At 50.4% G+C, this 18,858-nt stretch overlaps 1 protein-coding gene across 4 annotated transcripts in view; it reads right to left on the minus strand.

Moving 5' to 3' along the window:
* Nucleotides 1–351: 351 nt before the first annotated feature.
* ABHD2 (abhydrolase domain containing 2, acylglycerol lipase) overlaps nucleotides 352–18,858 on the minus strand; it is a 110,736-nt gene continuing 92,229 nt past the window's right edge. For all 4 annotated transcript variants that reach the window (XM_038747078.1, XM_038747075.1, XM_038747076.1 and 1 more), the window contains 5 exons: nucleotides 9,991–10,083; nucleotides 7,197–7,307; nucleotides 5,458–5,527; nucleotides 3,953–4,037; nucleotides 352–1,999 (listed from right to left, as the gene is read on the minus strand). In XM_038747078.1, coding sequence (XP_038603006.1) covers nucleotides 1,803–1,999; nucleotides 3,953–4,037; nucleotides 5,458–5,527; nucleotides 7,197–7,307; nucleotides 9,991–10,083 — 556 coding nt within the window. In that variant the 3' untranslated portion in view covers nucleotides 352–1,802. The remainder of the gene's footprint in view (nucleotides 2,000–3,952; nucleotides 4,038–5,457; nucleotides 5,528–7,196; nucleotides 7,308–9,990; nucleotides 10,084–18,858) is intronic.

Consider the following 18,858-nt stretch of genomic DNA (forward strand, 5'->3'; position numbering starts at 1 on the left):
GCTGAAGTGGGGGTGGGGGTGGGGACATGGGAATAGGAGGAAGAAAGGAAGCTTTTAAAAAAGCCCAATTAAAGTGTCTAATTCCTAAATCACCAGGCTAAAGCAATAAAGTGCTAATTGATGCTAGGAGGGAAGGGAACCAATCATAACCCGGGGTGAACACTATCAGCGAGAGGGTACAGGAGGAAGAGTGGTGTAAGACTTGCTTTAGGCAACACCTATTTGTAGTTTTTAACAAGGGGAGGGGGCAGGGGCTGCTGAGCACGCCTTCAAGCGCTCAGTACAGTTTTCAGCACACAGTTAAGTGCTCAATAAATACCACTGATTGATGTTGCCGACTTGTACTTCCCAAGCGCTTAGTACAGTGCTCTGCACACAGCAAAGTGCTCAATAAATATGACTGAATGAATGAATGAAATTCTTTCTCCCAACTCGATCGGTAAGAGCCCTCTCTGGATGAGTTTTCAGATTTCATCTTTGCCTTATTCCAGCCTGCCCTGAGTAGGTAGGAAGGAGAGGATGGAAATAAAGTCTGAAGTCCTCCTCACAGCAACTGTTGGTGGGGAGGGGGGTCCACTGGCTTTGATGTAGCTTTGATGGGATAGCGGTGGACTTTGGTACCACGGTACCCTTCCCTCAAGCGGGGAACCTGGGGATCCTGGGGTGGGGGGCATTGGGAAGGTTGAGCTCTTGAAGCATCCTTCCTGACTGCTTCCAGGCAAAGGACAGAACTAGGATTTGTTAGGGCCCTTGTGAGAATGGCGCTTGGAAAGAGAATGTGGCTTTTCATCAACTGGTCCAGCGGCTTCGTTTTCCTTCTTCAAATCCCACCCTGGGGCCCCACAGGAACTGGAGTCTGTTGTATAGACACCTGGGGAAAGCACAGCTGTGTTCCAGGGCCAGAGGAAATCTCCCATGGAATGAGAAACAAACAAGGCAAACAATAACATCTAGACAACCAATAGCCTGACGTCTCCTTACAAGACGGAAAAGTCGAGGTGGGGCTGGGAGGCTTCCCCGAACCCGGAGGGACTGGGGGAGTCCGAGTGGCTGGAACGCAGAGCTGAGACCCGGCCAGACCATGGTGCCATTGCCAGCTGAGGCTCAGAAAACTGTGCTTCAGATGGGAGAGGCTTCTACCCTGCCGAAGGGTATATCATGCCAGTTGGACCCGACCCCTTGGGGAGAGGGGGTGGTCAAGTAAGAACGGCGTTTGGCTCAAACTTCGAGCAGAGTTCCTCCTCCACATTTGGAGTTTCCCCACCCAGGCACTCACATACACTGAGATGTCCTACCCAAACTGACCTGGACTTCCCCCTCAGCCTTGGGGAGGAACCGGGGGGCCCTCTGAAGGTCGACGTGAAGCTTTAAGACCTAACCTGCAAGGTCCTCAGGAGGATCCTTGATTGGCAAAGCAAGGACACCACTCCCGGGCGTTTGCCGGGAAATTAAATGACAGTTGGCTTTAAGGTAGCAGATCAAGGAGCTAGGCAGGCGGACACCCTGCCACTTGCCACCGCGACCTGTGATGTGCCAAGGAAAACCAGCAACCCAAGCGTAAAGAGCACTACACACCCTGGGCGCTACCCACCCACCCACCCTGTGCGAGACGCTCACGTCACGCAGACTTTCTGCTGCCGGCTCCCCCGTTCCAACACAGTGCGGTCAGACCTGGGGGGAAGCCTGGAACGGCAGGGAAGGGAGGGGAGGAGGAGGAGGAGGGAGAGGAGGAGAAGGAGGCGGTGTTCCAGGAGAGGGGGTGGGTGGGGGTTCCGGAGAGAACCGGAGAGTCTGTTGGGGTATCACTCCTGGTCAGCCTCCACTTGCTCTGTGTCGGAGCACTGGGACTTGCTGCGTTCCCACTGGCAGATGGCGTCGGCATACTGCACCACCAACTTATCCATCCAGGTGAGGGGCTCCGGGAACAGCACCGCCCCTTCAAAGAAGCCCAAGTGACCCCCGTGGAGAGGCAGCACAAACATGACGTTCTCCCGTTTCTCTGCAGCAGGGAAAAAGAAAAACACCCGGTCAGGGCTTGGGCTTCGGCCACCTCCTTTTGGGGTGGGGGGATAAGGTGAGGTGTGCGGCCGGCCAGTTGGACACTCACACGCCACAGAATCCCACCTGGCCGTGGGAATGCCTGAATGAGGGGATTCCTCTTCTCTGCGGGTCGGTCTTCCTCCTCAGAGTTGAGACAGGAGGGCTCAAAATAAATACCGCAGTTAGGGCTCACTACAGTTGGACTGATCGACTGATTGAGAAGGCTGGATCCTCTGGGCTCTGCTGAAGCATCGGGGCAGGGGCTGAGGGCACCACCTGCAACTGCCGGGCTTCCAGGTTTGATCACACCAGCCCTCCACCTTGAGGGGTACTAAGGAAAACCTAGGGTTCCAACTTGGGAAGACCCATATGGAATGCAGATGCCTGACCTCCATTTTTTATTAACGAGCCCCAGTGTGGATGACCAACTTCATGCATCTCTAGGCCAAGCGCACAGCTTCAAGGAAGGGGCTGTTTGGCAAAGGATGAGGCCCCATGGTTAAACTCTCCGTGAAAGCCCCAGAGGTGCTCCTGGCTCACGGAGTCAATCAGCCATGCGGGTGCAAGGCACTGGCTTGCTTTGGGCAAATGTGGCCAGGGGACAGATTCCTCACTCCGTGGCCACCCCGCTATCTTGTAGGGAGCAGTCCAGACTGCCAGGGCAGTAGAGTTCCAGGCCTGCCTTCTAGCCTTTAAAACTGGAAGATCGTTGTGGGCAGGGAACGTGTCTACCAACTCTGTATATTGTACACTCCCAAGCACTCAGTACTGTGCTCTGCACACAGTTTCAATAAATACAACTGAATGAATGAATGAATGCCACTGATCAATTGACTCTTAATAATAATGATGGTATTTGTTAAGCGCTTCCTATGTGCCAAGAACTGTTCTAAGCACTAAGAAGCTTGGGACTTCCATGGCCTATTCCTCAGAGCTGTTAGAGAGCAAGGTTTTGCTAGAGTGACCGTTAAGGGTGGCCCTGGGGAGAATCCTTCATCCTGCCACTGAAAACCTTCTCATTCCCCAATATAAAGCCGCAAGTATGCACATCCATTCTCAGCCTCTTTTGCAAGCCACTGGCTGTTAGGTGGGCTCGGGTGCCCTGCTCTAAGTAGGGTCTCTTCTCTTCAGTACTCAGATCTCAAGGGGTAACCTATCCCCGGAGGAAACCAGTTCACAGGACTGGAGGGAAGACCCACAGCACAGAGAAGCAGCCTGGCCTAGAGGACAGAGCATGGGTTTGGGGGACAAGAGGATTTGGGTTCTAATCTCAGCTCCACCAGCTGTCTGCTGTGTGACCTTGAGCAGGTCATTTAACTTCTCTGGGCCTCAGTTACCTCATCTGAAAAATGGGGATTAAGACTGAGCTATTTCACAAGTTGGCCGTTTCACAAGTCCGTGTCTTGCACTGGCAGAAGGACCCCAATGTTCTAACATAGCTTCTGTCCAAGTTGTCGGACTTTGAAATGCATCTGCTCTTGGTTTAATTGGCACTAGAAGTAACGGACCCCCCTCAGGTGGGACTCTGTGAGACCCTCAAAGGTGCAGGATAATAATTGTGGCATTTGTTGTTAAGTGCTCACTATGCACTGGGCACTATACTAAGCGCTGGGGTAGATAAGAGGAAATCGAGTTGGAGGTCTCCCTTGCATTTGCCTGACTATAAACAGTCAGTAGTAGGGAGCAGTCTCAATAACAGCCACAGTGCTTAAGGGCTTAGTACAGTGCGCTGCACACAGTAAGCGCTCAATAAATATGATCTAACTACTGAACCCCTTCTTCCGGCTGCTGCTGCTGCGGGGCCTGCCGGTCCTCCTGGGCCGTCAGATCAAAGATGCGACTTTCTGAGCCATGGAAAGGATCCGGAGGAATAAACTGGCCCAGGAAGAAGCCCAACCAATTTGGCACTCACCCGAAAGTGTTCTGGGGATCGATAAGAGGCTCTCGTGCACCAAGGGGTCATCGGCCGCGTTAACCAGCATGAGTGGGACGTAGATCTGTGCCAGGGAACAAACAGTTGAGGGGAGAACATGGTTACTGACTCAGTCCTCACACACTACTGATGCTTTAGCTGTCAAAGGACACTCGAGGACACTTGGCCTCGGTTTATTTTCTGACAAAGCAAACGGGAAAACCAATGAGCTTCCTGTACAGCTGCATAAGTGCTGTTTCAGGTGGGCGTGTGGGTACACCTGGGTCCCAGGGGCCCGTGGTAGCCCCTGGGGTTCTGCTGTTGGAATTAACTGAAGCATTTAATGCGCTGGACTGGATTCCACCAGGAACACATTTCTGGGGGCACATCACACCAGCGATGCCTTTGTAGGGAAAGGAGAACCACTAGAGGTTGTCATTAGCATTGAATTATAGAAAGAGAAATGTGGAAGGGACCTCAAGGGTCATCTGGTCCAATCTCCTGCTCCAGGCAGGAAGATACTTTTCTTAAGGAACATTGGCCAGGGTTTTACTACCTCACCCGTCAAGATGTTTTTGCTTATTTCTAATCTAACACTCTCTTGCTGCTATTAAATTGGTTTCCTCTCTGGTTCTTTTTGGATACGCTAACAACTGCTCAACACTCTCCTGAAAACCCTTTTCATAACCATGAAGACGGTTACCGAGTAACCCTATAGCCTTTCCTTTTCCTGGCTAAAACCCCCTCATTGGACAATCATCACTTCGGCACCCATGAGGGTGATAAGGCAGCGATATAGGCGATGGGCTGAACATTTTGGGTTCACTGCTCTACCCTCCTAAAAATCACATCTCCACCAAGAGGTCTTCTCTGGCTAAGCCCAGATTTCCCCTCTCCGCCCTCCTCTCTGTGTCACCTATGCATTGGCTGTGTGTATCCCTTAAGCACTCTGACACTCACTCCCACCCCAAAGCCTTTATACACATATCCATATTGCTCTATTCTACTACCTTTCCTATCTGTAATTTATTTTAATGTCTGTTGTCTCCCCCTGCAGACTGGAAACTTCTGTGGGCAGGAGTCATTCTGCAGTTCAGGAGTTCTTCTGGAGGAACAGCTGCTTCTGGAGAAGTACTGTGGTCTAGTGGGTAGAGGAGCACAGGGATTCAGGACCTGGGTTCTAGTCCCTGATTTGACACTCAATTTGCTTAGATCCCTGATTTGACACTCAATTTGCTTAGATCCACCCCTGCGCTTACTACAGTACTTAGCACATAGTAAACACTTAAATACCACATTTCTTCTTCTTCTTCTATTGTATTAGACTTTCCTAATTCCTTAGTACAGTGCTCTGCAAACAGTAAAGTGTTCAATAAATATCTTTGATGAATCTGGGGGCTAGACAGGGTGGGTGTGAGTGGCAAAGATTGGCAGAGTTGGACGACACAGCCTATCCTGGGCAGAGCTGACACACTGCTCTGAGGAAACTCTGTTCTGCCACTCACCCGGTGCAAATACCGCATGCAGCTCTCCTCCTCGTAGTATTCTTTCAGGGAGGTGTAGCCGTGAAACTTCCTGCAATACACGGAGATCGAAAGGAAATGCAAATCAGGAACACACACTGCAGCCTGAATGTTAGATCTGTTCTATCCTGCCTCCACACCCAAATATACATGCCACCAGAGGTGACATCTCTGTCGGATTTCAATCAAGACCATCTGTTCAGGTTCTGGGAAGCAAGACGCCGAACATCGCCCCGCGGCTTAGGAAATTCACCAGTTGCTCAGAGGGGCTCTTGGACAAGGCTCTCCCTAGGAATGGCAAGAAAGGTCAGATGGACTTCTAACTGGATGACCGTGCACTGGGATGAAGCAGACACTTGTCTTGATCATTCTCCCAAGGAGGGTCCCGAGATAACTTTCTGACAAAGCGTCAATACCTTGGCCCCAGTGCCGGGCGGGTAGGGGGGGAGAATGCAAAAAAGCAGTGTTGCCTAATAGATAGAGCACAGGCCTTGGAGTCAGAAGACCTGGGCTCCACTGCCTGTCTGCTGTGTGACCTTGGACAAGTCACTTCACTTCTCTGGGCCTAAGTTTCCTCATCTGTAAAACAGGAATTAAGACCAAGAGCCACATGTGGGACATGGAAAGTCCCATGGACTTTCGATCTTACCTTGTATCTATCCCAGTGCTCAGTAGAGTGCCTGGCACATAGTAAGCGCCTAACGAATACCATGAAAAATGCTGAAGTAAATGGCATCTGTTCCCTCCCTTCCTTAGACTGGTCATTTTGGCCCAGTTGGGACCTGCACCTGAGAGGTCAGCTTCATTCCAAGGCCAAGGACACTGAGAAAACCAAGAGACTTAACCATACCACCTCTCCCAACGCCCGCCTCCTCGAGGCCAGGCCTGCTCCAGACCTGTCAACCCCCTCAGATCACGTTAGAATCCCATCACACTACCTGGAGTGGGGGAGGGGAGCCAGTTATTCATTCGTTCATTCACATTTATTGAGCACTTACTGTATGCAGAGCACCATACTAAGCACTTGGGAGAGTACGATACAACAATCAACAGACACAATCCCCGCCCACAATGAGCTATATAGGATGCTGTTCTCCTGGCAGCCTCACTCCCCTGTGGGAGTCTGGAGAAAGGTTTGGATGCATCTGATAAGCATTAACAGCCCCGACCAGATTCTCCGCAGCTCTGGTGGGTGAGGGACCTGAGAGGGAGGCATCTGAGGTTACCTTTAAGAAGAGAATAATGAACTCTCTCTTTCAGGATCTAAACATAGTCAAGTCCTTGTGGGCAGGGAGGACACCTACGAACTCTGTTGTACTGTACTCTCCCAAGTGTTTATTACAGTGCTCTGCACACAATACTGGCTTAATAGATACCACTGAGTAGGAAGAGCTATGAACAAAATTTCCCAAGTGTTCACAGGTGCACATGTGTGAGTGAGAGAAAATTGACCCTATTTTTCTGGTCACTCCTGGTAAAAAAAGACCCTCCACCCCTAGGCTCACTGGAGTGCCAGGCCTCTCTCTCCCCAATGGGATCGGCTATCCTCTCTCTGGTCTCAGACAACTTCTAGAAGCTGTTCATTATCGGGCCGTCAACTAGTATTGTTCAGGATGCTGTCGCTGGAGACTGTGGGAACTGAAGGCAGAAGTCCACTTTGCCCTCCCTGCCTGAGGCCAACCCTACCAGGAGGAGGATGCAAGCCGCGCTCTCAGATGTACCTCATCACATTGTCATCGATCTGCATGAGGGACGTTGCCGTGTACAGCCTACTCAGGTCTGTATCCTCTAGGCTCTGGGGCTTCTTGACATTATCTCCAAACAGAACCTGCCTAAAAGAGGAGCAGAAGAGGGAGCGGGTCTGAGGAGGAAAATCAAACGAGCAGCATGGGGTGGGGCCACCGCTTGCCTAAAGGCGACCCGGAAAAGCAAGTCTGTCAAAGATCAAACAGGAAAGTTGGAAACGAATCCCTTCCACCCTCCGCTGCCTGGAGACTGGATTGTTCGCTTTAGAACCACGGTGCAGGGGGGTGTAAACCGAGACCCCCAAATGTCTGCTGGGGGACGAAGATGCATTCTGTGCAGCAGGCAGAGGGGGTTCTGAGACTGAAGCGCTGCACTCTGGAGACCCAACTGAACCCCTGGCACCTTCTCCTTCTGGAGAAGGACAGCCCCCACACTGGAGACACCCAGGGCTGGCAGACTGCCCGCGTGAGTGCTGTGGGATGGCCCGTCACCCCTCCATGGAAGCTGGCTTCGGTCACCCCTTCGGGAGTCGAGTGGGTTGTTTGTTCATCATTGGGACGGCAGTGGCTATCTCAGCCAAGGAGGAAATTAGCCATATCTTCCCAGGGAAACAGCCCTGGGAAACGTCAGCCAGATGGCCACCTCACCCCCGGGGAGGGCAGCTGTGGCTGAACAAAAGGCAAAATCCCCTGGCTGGCCTGATGGGCGGGTGACGGATGAGAAGCCGGGCCAAGGCAGGCCGGAGTAACTGCCACTTGCAGCCGCTCCAAATCACAACATGGAAAGGGCCCCTCCACAGCAGAAAAGATACATTATGGAAACTAAATATTTTGACACCCTCACAAATAACCTGGGAGCCTGGAACGGACTTCTTTGGCTGCCCCTTCTGGAATAAAAATCCATTTCTTATGGGGAATCTCTGCCAGCTGCAGTACAATTCAGATTTTAGGTTTGGTTCAATTGTCCAAATATTTGGTTTTCTGGAATAGATTTCCGATCTTTACAGAGCCAGAAATTTGCTTAAAAAGCAACACAAGCTTAGATCCATCAGCGTTTGGTCCCCTGCACAGCTTGCCTGTTTTTTAGTGAACAGACCAAAGGGCAAAGGGATTACAAAATTTGCAACAAAAACTCAAGTAGGAGTTCACACCCACGGTGAGCGGGGAAGTGCTTCTAAGTCCATTTTTTTACATGGTATTTATTAAGCACTTATAAGGTGCCAGGCACTATACTAAGTGCTGGGGTAGATACAAGTTAATCAGGTTGGACACAGTCCCGGTCCCACATGAGGCTCCCAGTCTTCATCTCCGTTTCACAGATGAGGTAACTGAGTCCCAGAGAAGCAACTTGCCCAAGGTCACATAGCAGACAAGTGGAGGAGCGGGGATTAGAAACCAGGTGCATCTGAATTCCCTGGCCTGTGCTCTATCCACTAAGCCACGCTGCTTCTCATTAATGATGATGCTCGAATGTGATGTGATGATTTAGAGAGGGGCCACAAGAATGGGAGATCCGGCTCTGTCAGACCAGAGGACTACATTTTTAGCCATGGGGTGCTATTTTAGCACTGGCTCATGATGGCTCCGAGGTTTTGAAGCACACAGAAATTAACTCGGCTATTGGGAAATTGACTGCGGAGCCATCAGCAGGACACACATTCTTCACTCTAGCCGTGTGTTAAATCTCCCTAAAGAGTTCTGAAAAGAACTGCTAAAAAGTTATTCCCTAGTTTCCCAGGCCAGAGGGCATCCTAAGGATGAAGGCAACTCAGAAGATGTAAGTGTGAGACCTGGTATTCACCAGTGGTTTGCCAGATGACGCTCTGGGAGCAAAATCTGGCCATCTTTCCATCCTGTGTTTACTGAGCATCCTCAGAAGGCAGAAAGAAAACAGAGCAACCTTCTGGAGTCAGGGGGAGGAATCTTAGAAGCATGCATATGAGCAAACAAGAGCAGGAAGAGCAGGCTCAGTTATCTGGGAGAAAATGGTTTTGAAGGTGCTGGTTGCATCTCTTTTGGAAGCCAGCCCAACTCTGCCCACACTCTGCAGGATGGGGTGGATTTTTCATGCCAAGCTGGGTGGTGTACAAAACCGTGTGCTGGTAAGGGCTCGAACCAAAATGATCCCCAGGGGAGGGGGTGCATCCAAAACAAATCACGGGAAACATCTTGTACACAGTGCAGGCCCAAAGAAGCTGAGCATTAGTGTGGGAAGCTGAGCAGTGAGAGGAAATATCCATGGTTTTTTTTTTTTGGGGGTGGGTGGTCTAGAGAGTCAGGGGTGGAAGGTTCATAATGGGTCGACAGAGGGACAGAAAGAGAGGGGGGTAGAGGGAAACAGGAGGGCTGTTGAATGGTTCAACCATAACTGAGGACGGATGCCCCAAGGTAGTCATCATATGAGTCCTTTAGTTGCCGCGTCCTTGTTGGAGACAAGGGTTTGGACTGGAGGGCCAATGGTCTACCCTGGAAATGATGGCGTTGCTGACTGGCTTATCCCTATGTGGGAGGGTATAGGTGGGACCAGCCAGTAATCTGCCCTAGGTATCTTTCTGCCCTGCCACGGCCTGGTGAGCTGAGCCTCGGGCTCCCAGAGACCTTTGCCACAGAGCTCTCGGGTTTTCCAACCTGGTTCTCCACCTCTAGAAAGCCCACGTTGTGTCCCTCAGAGGCTGGGGCAACAGGGGTCTGACTCCTGTTTAAGCTCCAGAAATCCCCGAGGGGAAATTAAGCGTCGGTTTCACCAGGAGCGCAGCAAAGTCTACGGTACCTGTGAGTCAGGATGATCTTCTTCAAGTTGTCGGCCATGAGGAAGTTGTAAAATCTCCGACACTGGTCCCACTGCATGAAGGTTTCCTGAGCCCTAAACAGAAACCCAAATGGTCAGGAAGAACCCAATGCGAGAAAGAAGAGCAAGGAAACAAGTCTGAGGCCCTCTTTGCAATAATGACCAGCTTAAATAGGCAGCAGTAAGCCTTTCAGGCTTTGGTTTGCCTTTGGGAAGAAGTGGCTCATGCAGGAATGTCCAGAATAAATCAATCAATGCGTCAATCAATAGCATCCTCTAGACTGTGAGCGCATTGTGGGCAGGGATTGTCACTCTTTATTGCTGTACCGTATTTTCCCAAGTGCTTAGTACATTGCTCTGCACACAGTAAATGCTTAATCAATCAATCATATTTATTGAGCGCTTACTGTGTGCAGAGCACTGTACAAAACCTTTGGGAAGTACAAGTTGGCAACACATAGAGACAGTCCCTACCCAACAGTGGGCTCACAGTCTAGAAGGGGGACACAGAGAACAAAACAAAATATATTAACAAAATAACGTATATAGAATAGATAGAGTAATAAATACGTACAAACATATATACAGGTTCTGTGGGGAAGGGAAGGAGGTAAGGCGGGGGGGACGGAGAGGGGGAGGAGGGGGAGAGGAAGGAGGGGGCTCAGTCTGGGAAGGCCTCCTGGAGGAAGTGAGCTCTCAGTAGGGCCTTGAAGGGAGGAAGAGAGCTAGCTTGGCGGATGTGGGGAGGGAGGGAATTCCAGGCGAGGGTGATGACGTGGGCCGGGAGTCAATGGTGGGACAGGTGAGAACGAGGCATGGTGAGGAGATTAGTGGCAGAGGAGCACAGGGTGCGGGCTGGGCTGTAGAAGGAGAGAAGGGAGGTGAGGTAGGAGGGGGCGAGGTGATGGAGAGCCTTGAAGCCGAGGGTGAGGAGTTTCTGCCTGATGCACAGGTTGATTGGTAGCCACTGAAGATTTTTGAGGAGGGGAGTAACATGCCCAGAGCGTTTCTGGACAAAGACAATCCGGGCAGTGCCGTGAAGTATGGATTGAAGTGGGGAGAGACAAGAGGATGGGATATTGGAGAAAAGGCTGATACAGTAGTCCAGACAGGATAGGATGAGAGCTTGAACGAGCAGGGTAGCGGTTTGGATGGAGAGGAGAGGGAAGATCTTGGCTATGTTGCGGAGCTGAGACCGGCAGGTTGCTGGCTTGTGAGACGGGAAGGATGGTAGTGCCGTCAACAGTGATGGGAAAGTCAGGGAGAGGGCAGGGTTTGGGAGGGAAGACGAGTTCAGTCTTGGACATGTTGAGTTTTAGGTGGCGGGCAGACATCCAGATGGAGATGTCCTGAAGGCAGGAGGAGATGTGAGCCTGGAGGGAGGGGGAGAGAGCAGGGGCAGAGATGTAGATTTGGGTGTCATCAGCATATCTGAGATGATAGTTGAAGCCGTGGGAGCGAATGAGGTCACCAAGGGAGTGAGTGTAGATCGAGAACAGAAGGGGACCAAGAACTGAACCTTGAGGAACCCCCACAGTAAGGGGATGGGAGGGGGAGGAGAAGCCTGCAAAAGAGACTGAGAATGAATGACCGGAGAGATAAGAGGAGAACCAGGAGAGGATGGAGTCTGTGAAGCCAAGGTTGGAAAGCGTGTTGAGGAGAACGGGGTGGTCCACAGTGTCGAAGGCAGCTGAGAGGTCGAGGAGGATTAGGATAGAGTATGAGCCGTTGGACTTGGCAAGCAGGAGGTCATTGGTGACCTTGAGAGGGCAGTTTCCGTGGAATGTAGGGGACTGGAGGGGGTCGAGGAGAGAGCTGGTGTTGAGGAATTCGAGGCAGCGCGTGTAGACAACTCGTTCAAGGAGTTTGGAAAGGAATGATAGGAGGGAGATGGGGAGACACTAGAAGGTGAGGTGGGGTCAAGAGAGGGTTTTTTTAGGATGGGAGAGACATGGGCATGTTTGAAGGCAGAGGGGAAGGAACCAGTGGAGAGTGAGCGGTTGAAGATGGAAGTTAAGGAGGGGAGAAGGGACGGAGTGAGATCTTTCATGAGATGAGAGGGAATGGGGTCAGAAGCACAGGTGCCTGGAGTAGCACTTGAGAGGAGGGAGGAGAGCTCCTCTGAGGATACTGCTGGGAAGGATGGGAGAGTAGCAGAGAGTGTTGAGAGCCGGGGGGTTGGAGAAGGTGGGGGAGTGACTTTGGGGAGGTCGGACCTAATGGATTTAATTTTATTAATGAAGTAGGAGTCCAGATCGTTGGGGGTGATGGAAAGAGGAGGGGGAGGAACCGGGGGCCTGAGAAGGGAGTTGAATGTACGGAAGAGCTGACGGGGATGACGGGCATGGGTGTCAATAAGGGAGGAGAAATAGTTTTGTCTGGCAGAGGAGAGGGCTGAGTTAAGGCAGGAAAGGATAAACTTGAAGTGAACGAGGTTGGCATGGTGTTTAGACTTTCGCCAGCAGCGTCCGGCAGCTTGAGCATAAGAGTGAAGGAGGCGGACAGTGGCAGTGATCCAGGGCTGTGGGTTAGTGGTACGAGAGCGGTGAAGGGAAAGGGGAGCGAGTGAGTCTAATTAATAAGATTGAATGAATTTATTGAGGACTTACTGTATATAGAGCACTGTACTGAGCACTTTGGAGAGTACAGTATAACAGAGTTGGTGGACACGTTCCCTGCCCACAATGAGTTTACAGAATCATGAGCGTCACCTCAACATTACAGGGGAGTAACCCCACTAAGGACAGCTCTCAGGAGGGCCAGAAATTTTCCTTTTCAGCAGCACTCATTGGGCTCCCACCTCGGTTTATTCCCGTCAGAAAAAACAATTTGGTGATGCCAGAGCCAGAATTATAAATGCCACCTTGGTGCTTTCTTTAAACATGACTCGCCTCAAGTTGGCCTTACAAAATAAGCTTTCAGTGTTTAATCTTAACCAGATGGGTGATAAAGAAGGGGTCTGACAGAACAAAACACCCCCTGGTCATGAGAGAGGTAGGGAAAAACAAATGTTTCTTCCCTCCTCTAACAGTAAGTCTGTAAGCTCCTTGAGGACCAAACCAGGTTGGGTGTCCTTTACTTCCAAAGCTCAGTATGAAGTTTGGCAAACAGGAGGTGCTTAATAAATGCTGGTGGTGAGGATGGTGACTTACGCTTTAGATTTGTGCACCCTAGATGTTTCCCAAATCAAAGAAATCCCTCCTCCGACTGGCTCTGGAATATACTGTGACTCCCGGAAATGGTTCCAAAATATCAATTCATTCAAGAGGGATTTAGTCATATAAATGAATGATTCGTTTGTATGTGCCTCAACAGCCAAATGGGGATTCAACTTACCTGTCTCTCCCTTAAGACTGTGAGCCCCTGGTGGGACAGGGACTGTGTCCAACCTGATTAACTTGTATCTATTCCAGTGCTCAGAAGTGTTTGACAGAAAGTAAGCGCTTAAGGAATGCAAAAATGATAAGGTAATAATAATAATACACTATGGACAAATTTGAGACAACAGAGTCCTGTGGCAGATGGTTGTCCAAGAGAGCAACCATAAAACAGTCCCTCCAACTGCCCTTTGGGGTCACGAATGGAGGCAGAATTCTGTGCTGGACAGGATCTGGGTCTGCTGATTTTCTTGTCAATGGGTGGGGGGGAAATGAAAACAGTTCAAAACAAGCAAGGACTGCCCTCTAGCCATGACTACTGGGGATCTGTTAGATCACACCAGGATGAAAAAGGGGAATTGCCACTCTTCCCTTCCACAGTTCCCTGAGCTACCAGTTTTTTTTGTTAATGGAATTTGATAAGTGCTTAGCATGTGCCAGACACTGTGCTAAGCACTGGGGTAGATACAAGCTAATCAAGTTGGACACAGTCCCTGTCCCACATGGGGCTCAGAGTCATAATCCCAATTCCACAGATGAGGTAACTGAGGCCCAGAGAGGTGACGTGACTTGTCCAAGGTCACACAGCTGACAAGTGGCAGAGCCAGGATTAGAACCCAGGTCCTTCTGACTTCCAAGTGCAGGCTTTATCCACTAGGCCACACTGCTTCTCTAGGCCTTCTGATAGCCAAGACTGAATAGTAATTCTGACAGGCCAGTCCCAGCTGTTTCCTGACTTCAGAGAAGCAGCGTGGCTCAGTGGAAAGAATGCAGGCTTGGGAGTCAGAGGTCACGGGTTCTAATCCCGACTCTGCCACTTGTCAGCTGTGTGACTTTGGGCAAGTCACTTCACTTCTCTGTGCCTCAGTTACCTCATCTGGGAAATGGGGATTAAGACTGTGAGCCCCATGTGGGACAACCTGATTACCTTGAATCTCCCCCAGTGCTTAGAACAGTGCTTGGCACATAGTAAGTGCTTAACAAATACCAAAAAATTAAATTGAATTAAGTTAAATTCCCGGGAGGCCCGGCCCTCCCCTGCCTGCTTATGGCCCTCATCCACCAGCAAAAATCAAAAACTGGGAGGTTCCTCACAGAGCCCAGGTTAAAAGAGCCAAACTGATCACTTTCAGGATGTGGGATGTTTCTAAGGGCCAAATGAATCCATTAATCAATTGTATTTATTGAGTGCTTACCATGGGCAAAGCACTGTACTAAGTGCCTGAGAGAGTACAATATAACAGAGCAGGTAGATGTGTTCCCTGCCAAAATGGGTCTGCCTGGTTGCTCCTGAATCACCACTTGTAAAGTACCCCTCTGTCACCCTGGCAGAGGGTGACAGCAGGAGGGACAGCACTCTAAAAGCCAGATGGTGGATGATTTATGCCAGTCAGTAGCCTAATTTGGCATATCCCAGAAATACTGTGTGCCAAATATTTCCATCCCGAATCCCTGAGGAGTTCACGTTTCATGCTCCCGCTCTCTAAGCGGGGCACGTGACCTTGTGAGCCTCTCCAGCTCTCGGGAGCTAGAGAAGTCATTTTTCCAAAGCTGCGCCCCATTTCTTTGGAGGACCTTGAGACTTTCTCCAGCAAAGAAGGGGGAAAATGAGGCATACCCGGGATGAAAAATGAAACGAGTTTTCCAGACTTAATGAGCTGTGAAGTACTAGAAAGAAATGCTGCTGTCTACAGCTGGTGGTTAAGAATGTGACTGCACTGCAGGGGGTCGGGGGGGCCGGCGGGACTAGAAATGCTCTGAGCCGGGATAAAACAGGAGGAACAGACAGTGCAATGTTGGTTAAAGATCACCAGCGCTGCAGCAGCTCCACAACTTAGCACGCACTAGGGACAACTTCCTTTTGACCCAAAGGACACACAGATCTGACTGATGAACAGAAACTTTTTGTTTCTGATCCACTCTGACCTCTACCCAATCAACCCCATATGGATGACATAAGCCCCATCACTCTGCTGCACAGCCTGACCCGTCAAGCTAGGGCTTCATTGGTTTCCCTCTCATTGCTGACACTTTTTTTGTAATGGTACTTATTATGCACTTACTATGTGCCAAGGGACTATACTAAGTGCTAGGGTAGATACAAGCTAATCAGGTTGGACACAGTCCACATACCACATGGGTTTCACCGTCTTAATCCTCATTTTACAGATGAAGGAACCGAGGCCCAGAGAAGTGAAGTGCCTTGCCCAAGGACACACAACAGACATGTGGTAGAGCTGGGATTAGAACCCCCAAGGTTCAGTGCTTGGTCCCCTTCTGTTCTCAATCTATACGCACTCCCTTGGTGACCTCATTCGCTCCCACGGCTTCAACTATCATCTCTACGCTGATGACACCCAGATCTACATCTCTGCCCCTGCTCTCTCCCACTCTCTCCAGGCTCACATCTCCTCCTGCCTTCAGGACATCTCCATCTGGATGTCTGCCCACCACCTAAAGCTCAACATGTCAAAGACTGAACTCCTTGTCTTCCCTCCCAAACCTTGCCCTCTCCCTGACTTTACCATCTCTGTTGACGGCACTACCATCCTTCCCGTCTCACAAGCCCGCAACCTTGGTGTCATCCTCGACTCTGCTCTCTCATTCACCCCTCACATCCAAGCCGTCACCAAAACCTGCCGGTCTCAGCTCCGCAACATTGCCAAGATCCGCCCTTTCCTCTCCATCCATACTGCTACCCTGCTCATTCAAGCTCTCATCCTATCCCATATGGACTACTGCATCAGCCTTCTCTCTGATCTCCCATCCTCGTGTCTCTCCCCTCTTCAATCCATACTTCATGCTGCTGCCCGGATTATCTTTGTCCAGAAACGCTCTGGGCATATTACTCCCCTCCTCAAAAATCTCCAGTGGCTACCAATCTGCGCATCAGGCAGAAACTCCTCACCCTGGGCTTCAAGGCTCTCCATCACCTCGCCCCCTCCTACCTCATCTCCCTTCTCTCCTTCTACAGCCCAGCCCGCACCCTCCGCTCCTCCGCCGCTAATCTCCTCACCGTACCTCGTTCTTGCCTGTCCCGCCATCAACCCCCGGCCCACGTCATCCCCCAGGCCTGGAATGCCCTCCCTCTACCCATCCGCCAAGCTAGCTCTCTTCCTCCCTTCAAGGCCCTGCTGAGAGCTCACCTCCTCCAGGAGGCCTTCCCAGACTGAGCCCCTTCCCTCCTCTCCCCCTCGTCCCCCTCTCCATCCCCCCCATCTTACCTCCTTCCCTTCTCCACAGCACCTGTATATATGTATATATGTTTGTACATATTTATTACTCTATTTATTTATTTTACTTGTACATATCTATTCTATTTATTTTATTTTGTTAGTATGTTTGGTTTTGTTCTCTGTCTCCCCCTTTTAGACTGTGAGCCCCATGCTGGGTAGGGACTGTCTCTATATGTTGCCAATTTGTACTTCCCAAGTGCTTAGTACAGTGCTCTGCACATAGTAAGCGCTCAATAAATACGATTGATGATGATGATGATGATGATGATGTCCTTCTAACTCCCAGATCTGTGCTCTATCCAATAGACCATGCTGCGTCTCCAGTTATAATGAAGGTACAAAACCCCACAGCCCTTATATACATATCCATACTTATTTATTTACAGTAATGTCTGTCTCCTTGTCTACATTGTGAGCTCTTTGTGGGCAGGGAACATGTCTACTGGCTGTTGGATTGTACCCCCCCCCCCCCCCCACCACATGCACTCAATTGCTGATCAGTTGACTGATTGATATAGTCCTGTCCTTGGAAATCACTCAGCTTCGTGGAGGGGTTAATGAAATGTTTCATGGTCAGACTGGGTGGGAAAAATGGTAGTTAAGACAAAGCCTAGCAGTGAGCTCAGTTAACGAATGGAACGCTGGCTCCACATCCAGAAGCAGCCAGCCTACTGTTTGATTGGAAGCCACAGAAAGGAGGCAGGGAGTAGTAGGAAGGGAGGTCAGTGGAATGGAAAGCTAAAGATTGGGAACAGGGATTGTCTCTATCTGTTGCTGAATTGTACTTTCCTAGCACTTAGTACAGTGCTCTACACACGATACGACTGAATGAATGAATTAGGCCACAATGCTTCTCTAACTGGTCTCTAACCACACGCTCCTTCTGCCCAGAGGGTGAAGCCCCTGCAGCCAAGTCTCAGCTGATGCACAATCTCTAACATCCCATTAAAATGGAGGGCCTTCCCCACACATCCTCCCTTGGCTCAGGCAGCAGCTGTTTATGCAGAGAGAGCCCCCACCTGGTTTTCAGGAATTTATGTTGCTCCTTCCCCGGTTTACAGATCATAAAATGTGAGATCATGCTCTAACTAACCACTAGTTTGCTGACACCACTGAGCAGGCAGCTTAGCTCCCTCTCAAGGTTCTGCTTGCTTTCTGCCAGGGGCAGGGTGCACTAATGGGGTACGGAGCCAGGGGGTGGGAATCGCTGCAGAGGTGATGGTGGAGGGCCCATGAGCCCTTCCTATTCAGCCATGATGCAAAAGGGAGGGGGCCGCAGGACTCTCCCCAATGGTATGGGCTACTCTCTGACCTAAACAGAATCCACCCTCCCCCACCCACCTCCCCCCTCCAAAAAATACACACAAGCACATTATGAAATGATCTGAAAAGTCACAGTAGATAAATGCAAGCCTGGAACCAGAAAGACACCAGAGTGGGGAGAGGAAATTAGTAATCTGGCCCAAGTCAGGGTCATTTTCCTGATTTGCCAAGACAGGGTGGGAAGAAAAATAAGGCCTTTCCACCTAATAATGCTGCAGGAGCCCAGTGATCTGTAATAAATACTATTGATTGGTCGATCTAAGAGTTGGGAGACCTGCATCCTGGTTTGACTGATAATACCACCACTACTACTACTAGCAATAATGGTGGTATTTGTTAAGCGTTTACTACGTGCCAAGCACCACACTAAGCGTGAGGGTAGATATGTGACTATCAGGTTGGACACAGTCCCTGTTCCCTGTCCTTCATCAGGATCCCAGTCAAATCACCCCTCACTTGGTGATCTGGGTGACTCGGACCCTTCTTTGCTATAGGTATATTACCGTGTGTCAAGCACTGTTCTTACTGCTGGGGTAGTTACAAGCTAGTCAGGTTGAATGCAGTCCCTGTCTGTCCTACATGGGACCCACAGTCTTAATCCCCATTTTACAGTTGAGAAACTGAGGCACAGAGAAGTGAAGTGACTTGCCCAAGACCATACACAGCAGACAAGTAGCCTAGCTAGCCTTAGAACCCAGATACTCTGACTCCCGGGCCTGGGCTCCTTCCATTAAGCCACGCTGCTCCTTGCAGGGCCAACATGAGGTTGAGCAAGGTAAGTAATACCTGTGAACCACCTTCTAGTCCTCCAAAGGGGCTGCAGAAACGTAACGTGGGGCAGGCTTCCAAACTTTCTACTTTGCTTGCCCTTGACTCCGACGCCACCGACCAAGCCCGGGTCAGACGGGCACGGA

This window comes from Tachyglossus aculeatus, chromosome 5 (assembly GCF_015852505.1).
Source record: "Tachyglossus aculeatus isolate mTacAcu1 chromosome 5, mTacAcu1.pri, whole genome shotgun sequence".
Lineage (NCBI taxonomy): Eukaryota > Metazoa > Chordata > Mammalia > Monotremata > Tachyglossidae > Tachyglossus > Tachyglossus aculeatus.